Source organism: Ambystoma mexicanum, chromosome 2q (genome assembly GCF_040938575.1).
Source record: "Ambystoma mexicanum isolate Mex_15411 chromosome 2q, UKY_AmexF1_1, whole genome shotgun sequence".
In the NCBI taxonomy this organism is placed as follows: Eukaryota; Metazoa; Chordata; class Amphibia; order Caudata; family Ambystomatidae; genus Ambystoma; species Ambystoma mexicanum.
In genome coordinates this window covers 1,184,393,824-1,184,412,850 of record NC_090924.1, presented here as the reverse complement: position 1 = coordinate 1,184,412,850, position 19,027 = coordinate 1,184,393,824, and the positions used below count along the sequence as shown (strand labels likewise).

General features: G+C 49.4%; 1 protein-coding gene across 1 annotated transcript in view; it reads right to left on the bottom strand.

Moving 5' to 3' along the window:
* The window catches only part of MALRD1 (MAM and LDL receptor class A domain containing 1), a 3,359,462-nt gene that overhangs the window by 2,671,718 nt on the left and 668,717 nt on the right, over window positions 1–19,027 (bottom strand). The window contains exon 18 of the mRNA XM_069646615.1: window positions 17,144–17,249. Coding sequence (XP_069502716.1) covers window positions 17,144–17,249 — 106 coding nt within the window. The remainder of the gene's footprint in view (window positions 1–17,143; window positions 17,250–19,027) is intronic.

Below are 19,027 nucleotides of genomic sequence, written 5' to 3'. Positions count from 1 at the left end.
AAAATAATCAACCGGGTAGCATACCTTCAGATGCAGAGTTACCTTAAAACCCACCACCTTTTGGGATCCCGTCAATCAGGCTTCAGACCCCAACACAGCACTGAGACTGCACTGATTGACCTTAAGACACAAATAGATGAGCTAAAAGACAAGGGAAAAATGGCAATGTTATTGCTCTTGGACCTATCGGCCGCTTTCGATTTAGTGGACCATACAGTGCTGTGCAAAAATATAGCCACCGCAGCCCACTTCTCAAGTGACGCCATAGCCTGGGTTCAATCTTTTCTCACTAACAGAACCATGCAAGTTTTCTCCCCATCTGACTCAGCGGATCCAATCCACACTGCATGTGGTGTCCCACAAGGATCTTGTGTTTCAGCCACCAAGTACAATATTTTTACCAAGCCCCTATTCGACAAATTGGACAGACTGGGTGTCACCTACACTAATTACGCTGATGAAACCCACGACCTCATCCCCCTTTTGGGCAATTTTGAAAATGATACGGCCTTCGTAAATTAAATATATTCCCTCATTCAAGCATGGATGGCCTCCCATGGCCTCTGTTTGAATGACGAGAAAACTGAAATTATGATCCTTGGTTCCATAGCCAACCTAAAGAAACTAACCCCCACCTACGCCTCATTTAACATAGACGGAAACTCAATCAAAACAGTAAAAGAGGTAAAAACCCTGGGATTCTACCTGGATTCCACCTTAACATTAAGGAAGCAGGTGAACTCATTAGCTTCTTCAACAGCATACACAGGCAGACTCATTCGAGCCTGCCGCCCGTTTCTATCTGAAGCGAGTTGTATCACATTGGCCAATGCCCTTATATTATCTAAACTTGATTATTCTAACGCACTTTACCTAGCGGACAACACTACATCCTTAGCAAATTGCAGATACTGCAAAATAATGCACTAAGGGCAGCTCTGGACCTAGCCAATAGAGAGCACATCACTATTCCAGAAAAGACCACCACTGGCTAAAATTTAGCGACAGAATATTGCTTAAAACTATCTCACTCACTCACAAATGCCTCAATAATGCAGCCCCCCATATCTGGCGAATAGAATAAACCGAAAAATGTCCATGCAACCGACTAGAGTCATGAACTCCAACTGCCTTGAGATACCAAGATTTAAACTGTCCAAAGCTGGAGGGAGTAGCTTCTCAGTCAAAGCAGCACAAACTTGGAATAACCTCCCAGTGTACCTCAGAGAAAACTAATCGTACAACAGTTTCAGAAGAAAGGCACTAACATAGCTCCGATCTGATGATACTTCATTTCCAATTTACCTAATATAACATCCTTATATCCAGAGAAACCTTTCTGATTTTTAAACTGTTATCTCGTATGTATCTTTTACCATTCTCATCACCCATTACTTTTTCACTTGTCAATTACTATTATGATTAGTATTATCTTGTTTGTACTTTAGCTATACTATAATTATTTTATCTTGCTGTACTATACCATACTATGTTGTAACTAAGCTGAGAGTATTCTTTTCCCTGCTGCGCCCAGCTACCCACGGGTTTGATGCGCCCTAATAAATAAATAAACAAACGAACAAACAAACAAACTGGCCACAGATGTATCGCCGTTCACCAGCAAGCTAGTTTATGGTCCAGCATTTTTAGATTGGTGTATCTTTTGCCTTGATATCTTCTTTCTACCTTTATTAGTAAATTTTCCCCCAACATGTTTTGTCTCCTGTTCATTAGTGGATGTTTAGCTAGATTGAGCTTTGTTTGCATTGACATGTTTCCGTAAAGCCTTTCTTTTTTGTCTTTATGTCAAGTAAGTTCCAGAGGAATCAGAAAGCTCATTATCAGTCGACAGATATGATGTCATTTTGGGGCCTTTATCTATAAATTGTCCATGTCCATTGTCTAGAACATTGCACCCTCCATTACCACTAGAAATAAAAGGGACATAACAAGGGAGAAACTGCACCCCATAATCCTTCCTACACTAAGCAACACCGCAGTGTCATTCTCAGACCCCACAGTTTTAGTCGACACCTACAACCATACCATATTGAAAGCCAGGAATACCATTGCCCCAATTAAACTGCGGAAAACCAAACCTCGTGCACACATCCATTCGTGGTTCATGCCACACTTGAGAGCATTACGAAAGGAAAAGAGAAATTCTGAGGCCCACTGGAAAAGTCTTCCCTCAATTGCGAACAAGAACAGCCTTATCATAGCCTCCATCAACTACAAAGAGGCAATATTACAAGCCAAAAAAGACACTTACAATAAGTGTATTCTGCAAGTGGATTCTAATACCAAAGAGCTCTTTAAGATACTTAAAGAACTAGAATCACCACTCTACAAAATAAAATCAATACTATAAAATGCAGTCTACTTACTGATTCACAGTACAGCACTCCCTGTGACAAAACTGTCCCACCCACACATAACATTAAACCATTTATTTTCTCCCCTCTATCCATTAAGGAGGTAGAAAACATCATCAGCAAACTTAAACCATCCAATTGCCAGGGTGACACGTGCCCAGCACCCATCATTAAGGAGGCCAACCATGAATTAGCTCCGTTCATCACCGCCCTCATAAACTCCTCTTTTAACACAGGTGTCATCCCAGATAACCTTAAGGATGCTTGGGTCAAACCCACTTATTAAAAAAACATCCTTAGACCCAAGCAACCCCTCCAATTATAGGCCTATCACCACTGTTCCCTTTTTCCTTAAAATCCTGGACCGAGTTGCCTAAAATAAACAACTAAAGGTGGTACTGCAAGCTGCAGGGAAAACATTTGTATTGGTTCTTGGAATTTAAAACAATGCACACCTTTTAACGTTTTCAAAAGCACTATTGGAAGAAAATATCTTCTCTTGGTTTTGTGTGTGTGTGTTGATTTTATGAAATGCAAATGCCACTCGTCCTGTGCAATTTGGGTGGTCATGCAAAGCCAATTTCATGAAATGTACATATTTCAACTTGATATGCTAATTTCTGGCAACGTCGCACCCCATTGCATTTGTTGATGAGTCCCCCCACTTTATATTTTAGGACTTGACCCCTGAGTTACCATAACCAGTTGGCACATCTGGCACTGCTAAAACAATGGCTAGAAGCATGTGTTGGGATTCATAGTAGTCTCCAAAATGTTGTTGCAGTTCATGCTATATGGTAAATCGTGAATTCTTGTACTGCATTTAGTAATGCAGTGGATTAATGTGATCAAGCCAGTGATGCAAAATGCACATAGAGTATACCATCAGAAGATGGAGGGGATCAACTCAATCCTCCTCTGGATACCTTTCGTCTTGAAAAACCAAAGGTTGATGGCTCAAAGGTTTTGAACAAATCATAACCAGAGGCACGGCTCTGGGCAACCCTCCAAACCATTGTTTTTCAACCTGCCAAGCCATTACAGAAGGGGAAAGACCATTTTCAAAGCAGGCTTGGCCCCACCTTTCTTCTTGCATGGTATTCCCCACATGAATTGATTTCATATGTTCAGGCATGGAAGATAGAGGAAGCATATGTTTCTTCATGTTGGTGGTCATTCTTTCCTTGATATTTGTCGGAAAATATATTCATTGGTTTAAGCATAGCATTGTCCATTTATTGTTCAGCATACTAAAGCTTGACATTTTGAAAATGAAACATCCCATTCTGGTTTAAAAGTTTCTGTGCGAAACACATGATTAGAACCACAAGATTCTATTTTGGAACACAAACACAGATAGAAAGGAAATATTAGAACATGTATGTTTCAAAGTTTGATAACAAATACACTTGTTATGGGAATCATTTCGCGAATAGTTAACTTAACTGAAAGAAATGTCTTGTGTTCCCACCGTATTCCCTATGAAACCTTTGGAAAAATATCCTTTCACTGACTGAAATATAAATCCACTTAAAATAAAGTGCATGCTATGCTGAATCTTTAGTCTTACCTTTAGAGAATATGAAGTCAGTGTGTGCAATATCATGTGCATGTTTCTTTGGATTGATTAACTACTTGGACATTAAAGGGGTAATTCATAGAAGTCAGCGCACAAGTGGCGCACGCGGCTGGCGCACAGTGTGCGTGTGCGACAATCTGCACCAGCCACGTGTGCCAAATCCATTTCCGCGCACAGCGTATTCATGGATTTCAACATCCATTACCATCCGTGGCGCAGAGTGGCGCAGCGACCCTGCAGCAGTGCCATTTACACCCCCAACCCCTCCCCGTGCGCCATGCACTGCGCACAAATCCCGGACATGGCGCACAGGCCAGTGGACCAGCATACAGCCCCCCAACCACAAAAACGCCTGTAAAACTCCCTGCGCCCCCATCCGAATACATGTACACCCCTGCGCGGGGAGTTTCACACGCGATTGGCCCTGTGCGAGCGGGGTACTTGTATTATTGGGGTTCGCAGGGAGTTTCACATGCGTTTGGGCCTGTGTGAGCGGGGTACGTGTATTACTGGGGTTCGCAGGAGTTTCACACGTGATTGGGCCTGTGCGAGCGTGGTATGTGTATTACTGGGGTTTGCGGGGAGTTTCACACGCGATTGGCCCTGTGCGAGAGGGATACATGTATTACTGGGGTTTGCGGGGACTATCACACACGATTGGGCCTGTGCAAGCGGGGTACGTGTATTACTGGGGTTCGCGGGGAGTATCACACGCGATTGGGCCTGTGTGAGCGGGGTACGTGCATTACTGGGGTTCGCGGGGAGTTTCACACAAGATTGGTCCTGTGCAAGCGGGGTCCGTGTATTACTGGGGTTTGCAGGGAGTTTCACACACGATTGGGCCTGTGCGAGCGGGGTACGTGTATTACTGGGGTTCGCGGGGAGTTTCACATGCGATTGGCCCTGTGCGAGCGGGGTACGTGTATTACTGGGGTTTGCGGTGACTATCACACGCGATTGGGCCTGTGCGAGCGGGGTACGTGTATTACTGGGTTTCGCAGGGAGTTTCACATGCGATTTCGCTGTCAGAGCGGGTACGTGTGTCCAGTGGGGTGTGTGGGAGTCCCACACGTGAATTGGCAGTGTGGGTCCTCCCAGGTGTGCCCTCTACCCCCTCCACTGCCCCTGCAGGCAGCCCACACCACGGAGGACTACCCTGCACCCCTGGTCATGTTCCACACGCAGCCCATCCACCATGGGCATGCCCCCAGCCAGCCCACATGTCACCTTACATTAGTGATCACCAACTCATGTCCCCCAGCACCCTCACCCACCCAGCATTGACGGGCACCTGCCAACAGGCCCCGACTCATGTCCCCCAGCACCCCCACCGACCCAACAGTGATGGGAACCTGCCAGCAGGCTCCGACTCATGTCCCCCAGCACCCCCACCCACCCAGCATTGATGGGCACCTGCCAGCAGGCCCCGACTCATGTCCCCCAGCACCAACCACCTCCCCAGCAGTGAGGCTCAGGCTCCGACTCATGTCCCCCAGCACCCCCACCCACCCAGCAGTGACGGGCATCTGCCAGCAGGCCCCGACTCATGTCCCCCTCGACCCCCACCCACCCAGCATTGACGGGCACCTGCCAGCAGGCCCCGACTCATGTCCCCCAGCACGCCCAGCCATCCAGCAGTGATGGGAACCTGCCAGCAGGCCCCGATTCATGTCCCCCAGCACCCCCACCCACCCAGCAGTGATGGTCACCTGCCAGCAGGCCCCGACTCATGTCCCCCAGCACCCCCACCCACCCAGCAATGATGGGCACCTGCCAGCAGGCCCCAAATCATGTCCCCCTGGACTCCCACCCACCCAGCATTGATGGCCACCTGCCAGCAGGCCCCGACTCATGTCCCCCAGCACCCCCACCCACCCAGCAGTGATGGTCACCTGCCAGCAGGCCCCGACTCATGTCCCCCAGAACCCCCACCCACCCAGCAGTGATGGGCACCTGCCAGCAGGCCCCGACTCATGTCCCCCAGCACCAACCACCTCCCCAGCAGTGAGGCTCAGGCCCCGACTCATGTCTCCCCAACACGTCATCATGATCCACGATCAGGTGCCTCGTGGCCTCCAAAATCCCACCGCACGCCACCCCTGTGCAAAGACCCAACCAAGTATCCCATCCACCCCACATTGAAATGCTCATTACATGATACAACCCAAATGCTAAGAATGTACATCAACACATGTCTGTCACAAACCCACAATGGGTGCTGGTGATTGTGAAACCTACACTGTGACATGCATGAAACCAATGAGAAAAAACCACACATCAAAGTAATAAAACAAAATGTATTGGACAGAAAAATAATGTAATCAAATGAAAACATGAAAAAATGTATCAAAAAAAGATGAAATGCAGCATGTCCAAAACACAAACAGAAAAACATGAATCCTGAATCCAAATCAATGAAAATGTGTCCAAAGTCTCCGGCCAACAAATCAAATCCAAAGTAAACGGAAACAGTAAAATCCATTGATCCATGGTGAGAAAAATAATAATAGAAAAATCCAATGTTCAACTATGTACAAAGAAGTAATCCAGGGTCCATGAGCCCAACAAATGAAATGAAACCTAGCAAAAAAAAAATCCTAATAAAGAACTATATACAAAAAGGCAGGGCATAGTCCAAGCGCCCCAAATGAATGAAAAAGATAAAGGAAACCTAAAACTACAAACTATATTCAATGGCGGCAGGCTAGTCCAACGGCTCACTTCCCGATTTGCCGGGCAAGGGCATCATCGAAATCCTGCTCGATGTCCTAGAGGCGGTCCTCTTCCATGGCCCGAGGGTTCGCAGGGACGATGACATGTTGACCTCCAACTTCCTGCGAATTGCCTCGAGGCACTCGGCCCGCCTCAGTGCCCTCCGCATGGAGTTCTCCTCCTTGACCTCTGTGAGCCTAGCCTCTTCCACCCGCTGCCGCTCCGCATCTATGGCGTGGCCCAACTGCTGCCACACGGAAGAAACTTGTAAACCTGGGGCCTCCTGCCCGCTGGCCGATGCCTGCCCCACCGATGTCGATGGCCCAGAGCCATCATGGCTCCCACCTTGTTGCTGCTGCTGCTGTGCCTGTGCCGGTGCCCCTGCTCTTGGTGCCTGCATGTCCTCCTCTGGCTGGGTGCAGTTGTTGTGGTGGCCACCCCTGCTGGACGTCTGACTCCCGACTGTGGCAGGGATGTGTCCTCCACCAGCCTGGCCACTGGGTCAGAGGCAGCTCCACAGGGTACCCAGGTGATACATGGGTGGGAAGATGGCATGGAGGACGACTGGCACGTAGGGTGTTCAGGTGAGGAGGGGGTTGGAACAAGGTCCAGCATACAGAGGAATCCAGCCCTGCTGACCAGTCCCAGTAGGTCAAAGCGGTCAATGAGGCATTTGAGATGACGTGCAGTGTCTTCGTGAAAACACTGCAGGTCACCTCGCATTCCCCGTTGACGCAACGCCATCCCACTCAGGACAGGCTCAACCCGGTCCCGGATAGCCACGTCCGGAAGGAGAGGAAGGCCAGTTGTTGTAAGCGGATCCCCTCCCTGAAAACGGGTCTGGACGTAGGCATCCCTGCTTGTGCGGGATGATGCAGTCACAGGATCGGGGACAGGATTACACACAGGCACCTCCGTGCCAGACTATGCTGCCTCCTGTCCCTGCCCTTACACTGCACCACTAGCACCAGTGGAATCCCCACCTCCAGACCTTGAGTGTGACCCTTCCACGGCCTCCTCCTCCACCAAACCCCCCACCAACCTAGATGACTATGTGCCATCTTCCTCCGTCAGACCCTGTGGGGTCTCAGAATGCCCCTTCTTCTGGCGAGGAGTCCAACTCCAACCTCTGCCTCTTGGACCTACCCTCGGCAGCTGCTGCCTGGGATGCGGCACCAGACTCCTCACTCCCCGACAAGATGGCAACCTGGGAGGGGAGCCGGGCCTTGCATCTCCGGCTGGTGGTGCGATCCCTGCTGCTTTGCTCCACAGCACCCTCTCCGCCCTCTTCATCAGTTGACGCTGCAGATAGGGATAGATAGAACACAGGCATCAGGGCACTGGAGAATGGACTGATACACACATGACAGTTGTACATGAGTGTCAGTGTCAAACTTCAGACATGGCATCACACTCCCCATCACATATGTCATTTCAACTCACACACATGAGCAATTCAACAGCAATATTGCACCAGGCAGCACCATCCATAAACAAACAACAGCACGAGCAGCCGAAGGTGAGCCTGATGTCACATGAAACACAGGGAGTGCACAACACATGCACACAGGCCACCACACTTATATGCATGTGTACATCTCTACCAAATGTCGCAGTGATAAGATCGCCATCCATGTCACATCTGGCATTCAGCCTTCTACATGTCAGTGTCACATGCATCCATGTTGCATCACAGTTGCACACTTGTCAAATACACACACATGCACATGTACACAGTGCAGATACATACAGCTGGAACCACCATCAATGTGTGACACCACAACCATGTCAACATACATACACAGTAATTCAAACTTGTGTGCTCCCACACCTGCATTTGGCCTGCATGCTTACCAACACATACACCAACCATGTGTCTGACACATGAGAGGACTCACATGTGTCACCCTCATGCCCCTGTACATACACATCCATATATTGCCATACAAAAACACATGTGCAACCTGCACACTACTGGCACACCACAACACGCTCAGCATCCAATCAGTATGCATGTACACTTACCGCTCGACTCCAGATGGGTCTGCCTCTCAAGGACCTGGACGTGGAGCGCTGGGCGTATGCGTTCCAGGACCCTCATTTGGTGGTCCGACAGGTGGCCCCGTCAGCCCTTGGCATCCACTGCCTTCAAGAGGCGCTGGACCTTGTCGAGTGTCCTGGACCTGAAGTCAGTCCTCCCAGCGCTTACAGACATGTTTGAAGTCACGGACTGCCACCCCCTCCTCGTTGATGGTAGTCACAATGTCCATCCAGATCCTGGTCCATCCTTCCTTGTGCGTGCTTGAACATACAAAGAGGGCATCATACTGCCCCAGGACTTGCTCCACCAGGACACCAACTTCCCTGGCACTGAAGCTGGTGGCCCTCTGCCTCTCTGGATGGGGGTTGCCAGTGGTGTCAGATGGTGTTGTGCCCGACATGACACCCCCAGAGGCAGGTGTGGGTGGGCAACTGGGTCCTGGGGCTTGGCTGTGAAGCGATGGTATCCCAGTCCGGAGTCTTCAGTTCCAGCAGGGGTGGCACCAGCAACTGCACCCCTGGCTGATGTGCAGGCAGCAAATAGCAGGGCACGTGGGCAGCAGGCAGTCAGGCAGCAGCAGATGACAGGTGGGAGCGTGCTCGGGGCTCTGGGGGCAGGAAAATGGCCTTCAGGGCAGGAGCGTGGTCTTCTGTGTGTTTTCGCGTGGCCAGCTTGATACAGAGTGATTTGGCACGTGAAAAAAATGCACGTCAGTGTGAAATCCGAGGAAAGGCCCTTAGCGCGTAAGCGCATCTGTGACATTACGCGCGCAGACGTTAACCACGTGAAAGGGTGCATAGTGATTCATCACATGAAAAAACTGCACGTCGGCGTGTGAATGCGTGTAATCCGAGGAAAGGGCCTAAATGCGTAAGTGACGTGATGCACGTGGGCGTTTCCCTCAGCACGGGTTAAAGGTGAGCGGGCCGCGGCATTTTGCTGTACGTGCCTTTTGTGGAGACTGATGTGCGTGTTGCTACTTCGTGTTGTTTCACCACCATCACTACTTCACAGCTGTTAAGGACGTATCTCTTATTTTGGCGGGGGTATTGACTACGCATGTTTTTCTGCATCACGCTAGTCAGACGGTGAGTCACGCATGCTATTTTCCCACTGTGGTTGCCCCTGTGTATCGCACCCGTTTTCAAGGTCATAGTAGCCTGCATGTCCCACGTGTACGCGTTTTTCGTGTTCCTGGGTGCCACCGCGTACTGCGGGTGGTTAATTCCACGCACGTAGGTTGCAGGGGTTGCGTGCACGGTTTTACTGCAGTGTTGGGGTGCCTGAGCATTGCATGACCTGTCACTACATCACCGGGGTCACATACAGCCTTGCAGGTGCAGGGGTGCTGTTAACATCTTGCATCCCAACCCCTTCACACCAATTGCCCAGGACAATTGTGGTGTACACCTCCCATTGGCACTACTCCATCTGTGCCATGGTTGAGAGGCCTCCAAAGGTGAGGAGCGCCTCAGCTGGGCATACTCCTCATAGTGGGCATGGTCAGGGACGTGGCCGGGGTGACCAGGGAGTAGGGGGACTCCAGGAGGGGGAAGAGGCAGGGGTGCGCCACTTGAGCACAATGATGTGCCATGTGTTGGTGCAGTCATACCACCACCCCCTGTGGTTCCGGGAGATGCAGCTTCTGCATCTGGCACTGGCACCCGTGTGACCCAGCAGTCAATTTCATCAACTGCCACGGGCCAAGGGGAGTGGAGGCTGCAGGTGCAGCTGTGGACACCACCACCCAGGCTCAGGGTCTGCCAGCGCAGGCTGCGTTGGCACTTGAAGAGTCACTGGAAGATTTCCAGCCTGTCAGGAGGAACAACCTAGGTGCATGCATGGCTGCCCTGACTGAGAGACGTGTCCTGACCAGCCGGGTGTTGGCAACTGCAGGGGCAGATGCAGCCAACAACACCCCGGTTGTGAGACTACCAACCAGGACAGTCATGGTCAATGACCCTGGCACAGCGGATGTTGCTGCGCAGAGTCCATTCCAGGGCACCCAGCAGCCACTGATGCAAGTCAGGCCTTCAGTCGTCCTTCAACCTGCCACTCCCTTGGTTCAATCCACCGGTCCCACTGGCCGTAGTGATCAGGGTGGCATTCGCCAGCCAGGGTCCGCGCCACTATCCAAGAGGAGGAAGGTTGCATCTCCAGCACAGGCTGGGACCCCAGACACAGCCACGGCCTCCTTCACATCAAGGAAGAAGCCTTTCTGCAATGAGGAACTGGACTGCCTTGTGGACTACGTGAAGGCACACATCCGTGACATGATAGTGGGGCCGAATTGTCATACTACGGCTGCTCATCGGAATACCCACTGGAAGCATGTTGCGGATAATGTGAGTGCATTCGGCCATGAGGTGCGCACAGGTGCCGAGTGCAAGAAGCGTTGGAATGACCTCTAACGCAGCGCTAAGGCCAAGCGTGCCTCTAATTACAGCATGACTCTGGTGACTGGCGGTGGGCCACCACCTGAGGAGGATGACCTCACTCTGCACGAGGCACTCGTTGCGGAGTTCATACCAGAAGAAATGGTTGAGGTAGTGGGAGAGATGCAGGACTTTGATGCCCAGACCAGTGAGTGTTGTAGCGTATATGTCCAGCCCATGTGTGTTTTGCCTGTGTGATGTTTTGTGCTTGATTGCCACTACATGCTATGTGTACATGGTTCACATGTGCTAGTCATGCAATGCTTCACCGATGCATGCTTGCTGTGCAGGATGGTGTACATGGAGAGCAGACAGGGACTGTCCTCATCACCACACTTGCACCCTACTCACATGCTAGTCACCCAGATGCCCCTCCGGTCCATGTTCCTGCTCTCTGGCCCTTCTGCATGTAGCCCGGGGTGGTTTTCCTCTCAGCACTGGGACTATGCCATTGCATGACTGACGTGCATGTGTCCTCTGCCTGCATGCGTGTACTCCACGTGGGAATGCCCCCTTGCCCCTCCACCCCTCCTGTACCCCAATTATACCATTGCACTGTTGTGCAACTTTTTGTGCTACTGCAATGGCCTGTTCAAGCCTCCTGTGTACATGCTAACTTCCACCAGCCAACCTGCCAGACACATGCAGTGGGGTACATCCTCTGCCCTTCATGCAGGGTGTCTCACTTGGACTGTGCAGATGGCAGATGCTCCGCAGGGACATGAGTGCCCATTCATGCTACATGTGCATTACATGCATGCCCCTATGTGTTCTTGCCTGGATGATCATTGTAGTACGTGCTTGTATGAGCAACATTTCATGGGATTTCTTCAGCCATCCCATGCCCACTCAGGCCCTGTCCTGCATCACACACATGTTTAGGGTGTCACAGTCTTTGTGGGACACAGTCCTCCCCCAGTTTCAGGCCCACTGACTCTGTTCAACTGGTGTAGTCACTTTTGCACACTCGGGTGTACTACTGAGGGTTCGTCATGGGTCCTGCTTACTGTCCCATCATCATCTGCTGTGTTGTCAGTTGACTCAGATGATGCCGTAGATGCCAGGCAACACTGTCTGCCAATACACAGGTCTCTGTTCAGCCTTTTGCTATCAAGCAAGGCATTCCTGCATTTTCACTGAGGAGGGCGGGGGGGGGGGCTTTGCTTGTAGCCATGCAACCCATTGCCTGCACATTGCACTTGATGCCTGAACTAGCCCTTCCACTGGCTTCAAGATTATTGATACACATCCTGAAGTACTTGTTCATGTCGATAGTGAGTAACGTACACATACTGTGCACTGCATCAACCCGCTTCTGAGCCATGTAACACTGTTCTACTTGCCTACTCACTGATGCTATGTCAAATTGACCAGGCATGCATAGCAGGTTATCTTTTGTGTGTGACATGTCTGCTTCATGTGTTGGCTGTCTGTGTCATGTCTATGTGTATGTGTGTCATGTGCTTCTGACATGTGTACTGATGTATTTTTTCTCTTCACTTTTCAGTTGATGACGCAATGGAGCCAGAGGATGGTGTTGTCATGCCAGGCACAGGGTTGTTATTACAACCACAACCCGGCACAAGTGGGGGTCGTGGGGTGGTAGTCCACGAACACCCACGTGTGCTTCAGACCATCTTGTCTTTGGCTGACTATGATTCCAGCCCAGATGACCACTCTGACAGCCATGTCTAGTTGGATGAGCATCAAGTCCAGACATCAGGGGTGAGTGATTCTGATGTGGACACTACTCTGTCTGCGACACCTGCACTGAGGGGCCAGACAGTGGTGGGACCACCACCTGTGGTGGATCGGGATGCAGGGTCACCCTCCACACCAGTTGCTGATGTGCCTGGGGCAACATGTAGATGGGGCATGTAGTCGTGCAGCTGTGGGCGGTGCCAAGCCACCAAGGACGGCCGGTTCTTCGGTCCCGCAGGTGTCAAGCCCAGCAACACGGTGGCCGCGCGTCACTGAGGTATACTGAGTGGGAGCAAGACATGACTGTCAATTCAGAACGTCCGGGGGCAGCACTTGATAACAATGCTGCGAGCATGGAACATGTGGCCCAAAACATGCTCCAATCCATGCTCCCCCCTGCTAGGCAGGTGCTTCTCCAGTGGCAGGCGGCGCAGTCCACGGCCCGCTCGCTCAGGCTGGGCATGGCGGCCTCTGACAGGGCACAGATCCACTCTGGATGCCCTCATGGATGCCCTCATGACATCCCAGAGGGTGCGGTCAGAGGAGAGGTTTGAGCAGCTTGAGCATACCATGTCGGCTGAGCTACATGCTTGCCGGGAGGTGCATCGGTTGTCCAGCCAGACCATGCAGGAAGAACTCCGTGCTACACGTGTTACCTCACAAGAAGAAGCACGTGTATCACGGGAGGTTCTGCATGCAGACCTGCATGTCATTGCTGCACAGAACCAAGCTCATCCATCCGGCAGACTTACACACAGGTCGTGGTGTGCAGGCGTTGAGCCCATGGAAGATTTTTTTTTGTCTCAACATCATCGCATGTGGGTGTTGAGGTGCACCCTGTCCCTCATGTTCCTGGGTGCCCACCCCCCGGGTCGTATGTGGCCATTTTTGATTTTTCCTTTTAGGTTATTTAGTTGAGATTGACTATTTTAATTAGGTTATGTAGGTTGTTCATAGTTAGTTTAATTAGTTAATATAGTTTACTATTGTTTGTCCATTGCGCATTCATGTGATGGTGTGGTGCTTTGTGGCTTTTAAAAGCACCCACTGTCTGTTCCAGCTGGGCCCTTCAAGCATGTCTTGTGTATTTGTTTGCAGCTTGGGGTCCTGACTCACATATGCCACTCCTGCTTCCCTTATCCATGGGCTCGCTAGGATGGTTCGGTGTTACAAAATATTACACAAGGGCTTTGGACTTGCCTCACGACTGTGGCCTGTCTGTCTGCTGCTGTTGTACATGTGTTAACACCCCTAGTGGGGATTAGTTGCATTTAATCCACCCGATGTCTGCAATGAATTTTGGTGAGTATGTGATTGATTTATGCATTAATTGATGTGGATTGTGATGTATGTCATTTTTTTGCCTGTATATGTGCTTGATGCACTTCATGCTGTAAACAGTAGCCTGCACCCTTGGCCTGTCAATGATGGTGGGAGGAGTTTGGATGTACCTCTGTGACCTGGACCAGTGACAACCAGCATGAAGACACACACACAGGGAACATTCATGTCTTTGTCTGCCCTTTCTGCAGGAAGATGAGCCTCCAGACTACCTTTGCCAGCAGACACAGGGACAACGAATCCAGAGAACTGGGCACATTCGGTGGTGCAGACATGTGGATGTGTGCACAAGCACAGGCACAGGGCTTGTGCGAAGACATCTAACAGAAGCAGACGTGTTACCAGGATCTCCAGCCAAGGTGAGCAGCAGAAGGGCCGACGACAACGCAGCCAACCTTCCACCAGGCCACTTGCACATGCATGCTAAGTGGCACCAGTGCTGGGGAGCTTTGCCAGGCATTGTTGGAGAAGCACACAGTACAGGTGGCATGTGTTGAGGGACAAATTCCAAGTGGCTTTACAAGTTGTCAGGGGCACACGCAGGGGCCATCAAACAGACTCGTGGCCAGTGCATGTCATTTGTGTGTGCTAATTGCCAGGTGTACTACCTATTGAAATATGCGGCTGACAGAACACAACTTGTACTGAAGTTGCACCTTGCTATACGCGTCTAGTAGCTCACCCAGGGACCATTGTATAATGTGTGATTCTTGACCCATTGGCGTTCCATTTCCCACACAGCTACATGTGCCTGCCTTACTGCATTGACAGTGTATGAACCATCGGTGGGCCAAGCGAATGTATGGGTACAAAGCAGCAGACAGTGGTGTTTGTTTGTGGAGAAGTCACTCACTTTGGGGCATGGATGGGGTTGTGTGTGTGTGTTGTAATCACACATTCAGATTAGTAACTCATGCTCTCTTTGCAGCATTGAAGTGCTCCTGTTTCCGGACCTGAGAGTGCGCAGGCAGGAGGCCAGCACTCACCCCAGAGATGAGTCTCTCTTTGGCTAGCATTTGACTGTTTTGGTGCAATGTGCATGATGAACATATTTTCTCTAATTGAGTATGTGTTTTTGTGAATAGTTGTATTTTGCCTACTTTCCCTTGCAAATCCACATCCACTCTCCTGACCCTCTTTCCGGTTCTCCTGATTACCAATGCCTGTCCATGCTACATATCCCTGAGCCTCCTTCCCCGCCAGGGTCTCAGAGGCCTGTGTAAGTTTGACCTTGCAGGTGCACAGACCACGGAGGGGGTGTTTGGTTTGTGCAACTCCAGCGCCTGGACACCAGAGCTGTGACACTACCCATCAGTTGTTGCATCATCATTGTATGTTATGTACGGTAAATGGTACCCATCCTGTTGGAACATTGTTCAACTGTGCTACCTTGGTTGTTCTATCATTGTGCTTGTACATGTGCTTTGACATTTCCTGCTACTTCTAGTCATCTACTGGAAACTCTTCCTGGGTTTTTTGGTGCCTACAGGCTTTTCCCCTGGTTTGGGGGTTTAGCTCCTTGGAGTTCTCTGTGATTTGTTTTTTTTACCAGTCAAGGTGGCCTCTGAGGGGGCTGGACCCTATTTACATGCAAGCTGGAACATGGAGAGCAAGGGGCAGGGTGATCCTGTAGCCAGGTAGACTTGAGGGAAGAAGGCTACATTCCCCAGAGACAGATGTTCTGAAGGTCAAGACGATGTGTAAAGGGAGGACCTTTGGTTGTTGGAAAGTTGGCTTAGGTTACAGTGTTTTGGGCACTCTGACATTGTAATTGTGGGGTACTATGTACATGATGTGTTGTGCTGGTCAATGCCTGTCCCTGTGTTGTGTTTCCTTTTCAGGTGTCAGGGGATTGGTGCGGTTTGACATGCTGGAGGGTTCACATGGCCAATGTTCACATGTGATGTGTACAGGACACTGAGGGTCACTTGATTTCACATGCATATATGGAGTGCATGTCCCTAATGACACACACAGTTGCTCAATGATCCACCACACGTACAACCACCCTTCCATGGCCACAGATGCACACAGATTGCATTCTCAGGCCCGCTGTGTCCATGCAGCACATGATCTATTACCATTCGTGTATCCTGTACATGTGTCATTTGGTTGTGGATGTGATTAGTCTTTTTCATGTGATGCTCAAGGTGTATCTGCAACACAATGGCTGCTCAAAGTGCTGTGTGCTGAGCAGTGTGTTGCAGGTGACACACACAGCACACGGGTTCAGGAGTAGGGATTTTGGCTTGCCCAATGTGCATGTGAACAGGCACACACTTTTATGCTGTGCGCGGGGACGCTTCCGCCTGCCTTCGTGTGGTGGACGTGTTGATGCCTGTGCGCGTCGTTTGCTGTGTGCCGGTTTCCCGTATTCGAATCCATGAATACGGGTTGTTCACGTGCGTGTGGGCGTTCCGTGTATTTCCATGCAGTACTTCCCCTGTTACGCCTTCTTTTTCACGTGTTGTTCCCCATTCCGCGTGTTTCGCCCCGTGTCCCACCCCATTTTTGGTGTGTGCGCGGACGTTGTGTACTTTCCCTGTGCGCGTCGCACATGGCATTCGAGCTGTTGCAATGACAAGTGCGCCCGTGTACGCCACGCACGGGTTTGGCGTCACTTCCATGAATCACACAAGATTTTCGGCGCACGTTTGTTCCATGAATTGGCCCCTAAATCTCTTCTCTCTCAGAGTAATTTTATACATGAATTTAAAATATAATGCATATGTATTTTTAACTGAAAAACATGCATAAGCAAACACATATCCCCCTCCAATTCTGTTCCATTTTTATTAATGAGTAGATTCATATTTATGATTTTTTTAAAATGCATAATTGTCAAAATATATTCAAGCAAACACATAACCTAGCACAGTATTTAGTTTTATTTTATGAATGAACAGTTGAATATAATTCATGACTTATCTGAAAGTATATCTCTGACCTACCAACTTACCAGAAATAAACAATGCACGATGGCCCTGTCTGATTCATCTTCCGGCTTCGTAATTCTGCAATCTGTCTGATCATGGTACTATTTTTCAGGATGAACATGAAATGACCTGTGAAAATAAGTTATCATAATATGAAAACGCTGGAGGATACATGCATATTTAATTGATCTCAATAATTAATTTAATCCTGCTCGTTTTTCAGACCTCTAAATATCTTCGACATGGCATGTGTTTCTAGATTAGACAAAGCAGATGATAGTAAAATGTACATGAGAAAATAGCCTGGTGACACATGGAGTAGCAAAGAGATATCCATGCACTTACACTGAAATGCAACAGCCCAGTGTGAGGAATTGCCATCTATCAAGGGTGTAGAAGCCCTGCCTTCTTTGATGTTTTATTAATTAATACAATTGTGTGGTTAATTCCATTTCTCAAAGTCTGGCCTGCTAATCAGACCCTCTTTCAGTAAGCTCCATGTCACTTGAGTAACATAAACCTGTGCACTACTAAATCACTTTCCGGATCTCCAGCACGTGCTTTCCAGTGGCATACAGCAGGTTTAGAGATCACAGGTGCCCTGTTTAACAGCTGCTGTGACAGCCAAGTCATTGCAGTGCAGAGACTGCATTTCAGTTTACTCCTGTTACAAATTCCATATGATTATGATAAAATTCCCCCATATGGTGTCAGGGTAATATGAAAATATAAGCTATAACCCATGGGTATGGTGGCAGAAGCTTTACAAAAAGATGTTATGCTATATATGTTTTATTCATACACATGTCAGCACTGTAAGCCCAGACCATCTGTGGAAGGGTTGTGTGTATTCTAGTCAGACAGCCTGTGCCTGCCAGCAAGCAGGACAAGAGACAGAAAGACTGTGGTTCTACTTTGTTTCCTTGTGAGGTTGGGTAGCTTTTCTCCCAAGACCAGGAATCCCTTAGCAGTAGCTGTCCTTGGAAACAAGAATCAAAGAGCATATCCTACACAAAGACTAGTCTCACACAAGGGAGATGTAAACGAAAGGGCTGTTGATCTTGTTGGTCTGAGAAGAGAAGGAGTTTATGTAGCCATAGGGAGTTCAGCACAGTTGGGGAAAGGTTCCACCATCCTGTTTCTCTCTGTGCCTCTCCTTCATTCCTGCCTCCCCACTTACTTTAGCACAAATCACTATGTTTATGATGCAGGAAGAAAAGATCACGAGAATATGGATTGGACTTCTTTAAAGTAGGCTTGCATTTTTCCAATAACCTGTGGTCTTTTGCTTATAAAAGAGTGGTTTCCTGACTTCTGATTTGCTTTCGTCTTTGGACTTCAAGACTTTAGAAGAATTCAGTTGGATCAGAGTACTCTAGTTGTAAGGTGAAGGCAGGTGATCCAAATACAGGTAAGCTCTGCTCGCTAACCACTTCCTGGGCGCATTTGGGGTGACTTCATGCTGGAGCAAGACCTGCCGCTCTGCCAGCTACACTGGTACCTAAGACCACACTGGAATTGATGGACCCCTGCATGTGTTTGCCAGGCTCCCCCATTTTTGGGGGATCAAGAACAATGGCTTATCCTGTACGCACGCCCCTGTATTGAGACTCAAAGCAACATGAGGGCTAGAACAGCTAGGATTCCTATTTTTTCCCTCTGACATGTTTTAAGCCTTGTTCATGCACATTTTTACCCGATTCAAAAAACCAACTGAAATTTTCAGTGCTGATTTTTTCACACTATTGACTGACGAACTGCTGTGCTGCCTATTGAATCAGCTTGCAGCTGCATTGCACCACCAAAGCCAGTCACCCGTTCTGGCTCAAGCAAAGACGTTCATTGCTGCAACCACCATATTCAAACCTATTTTGTAACCGCTGTTATCTTCGTCCACAAACCAAATA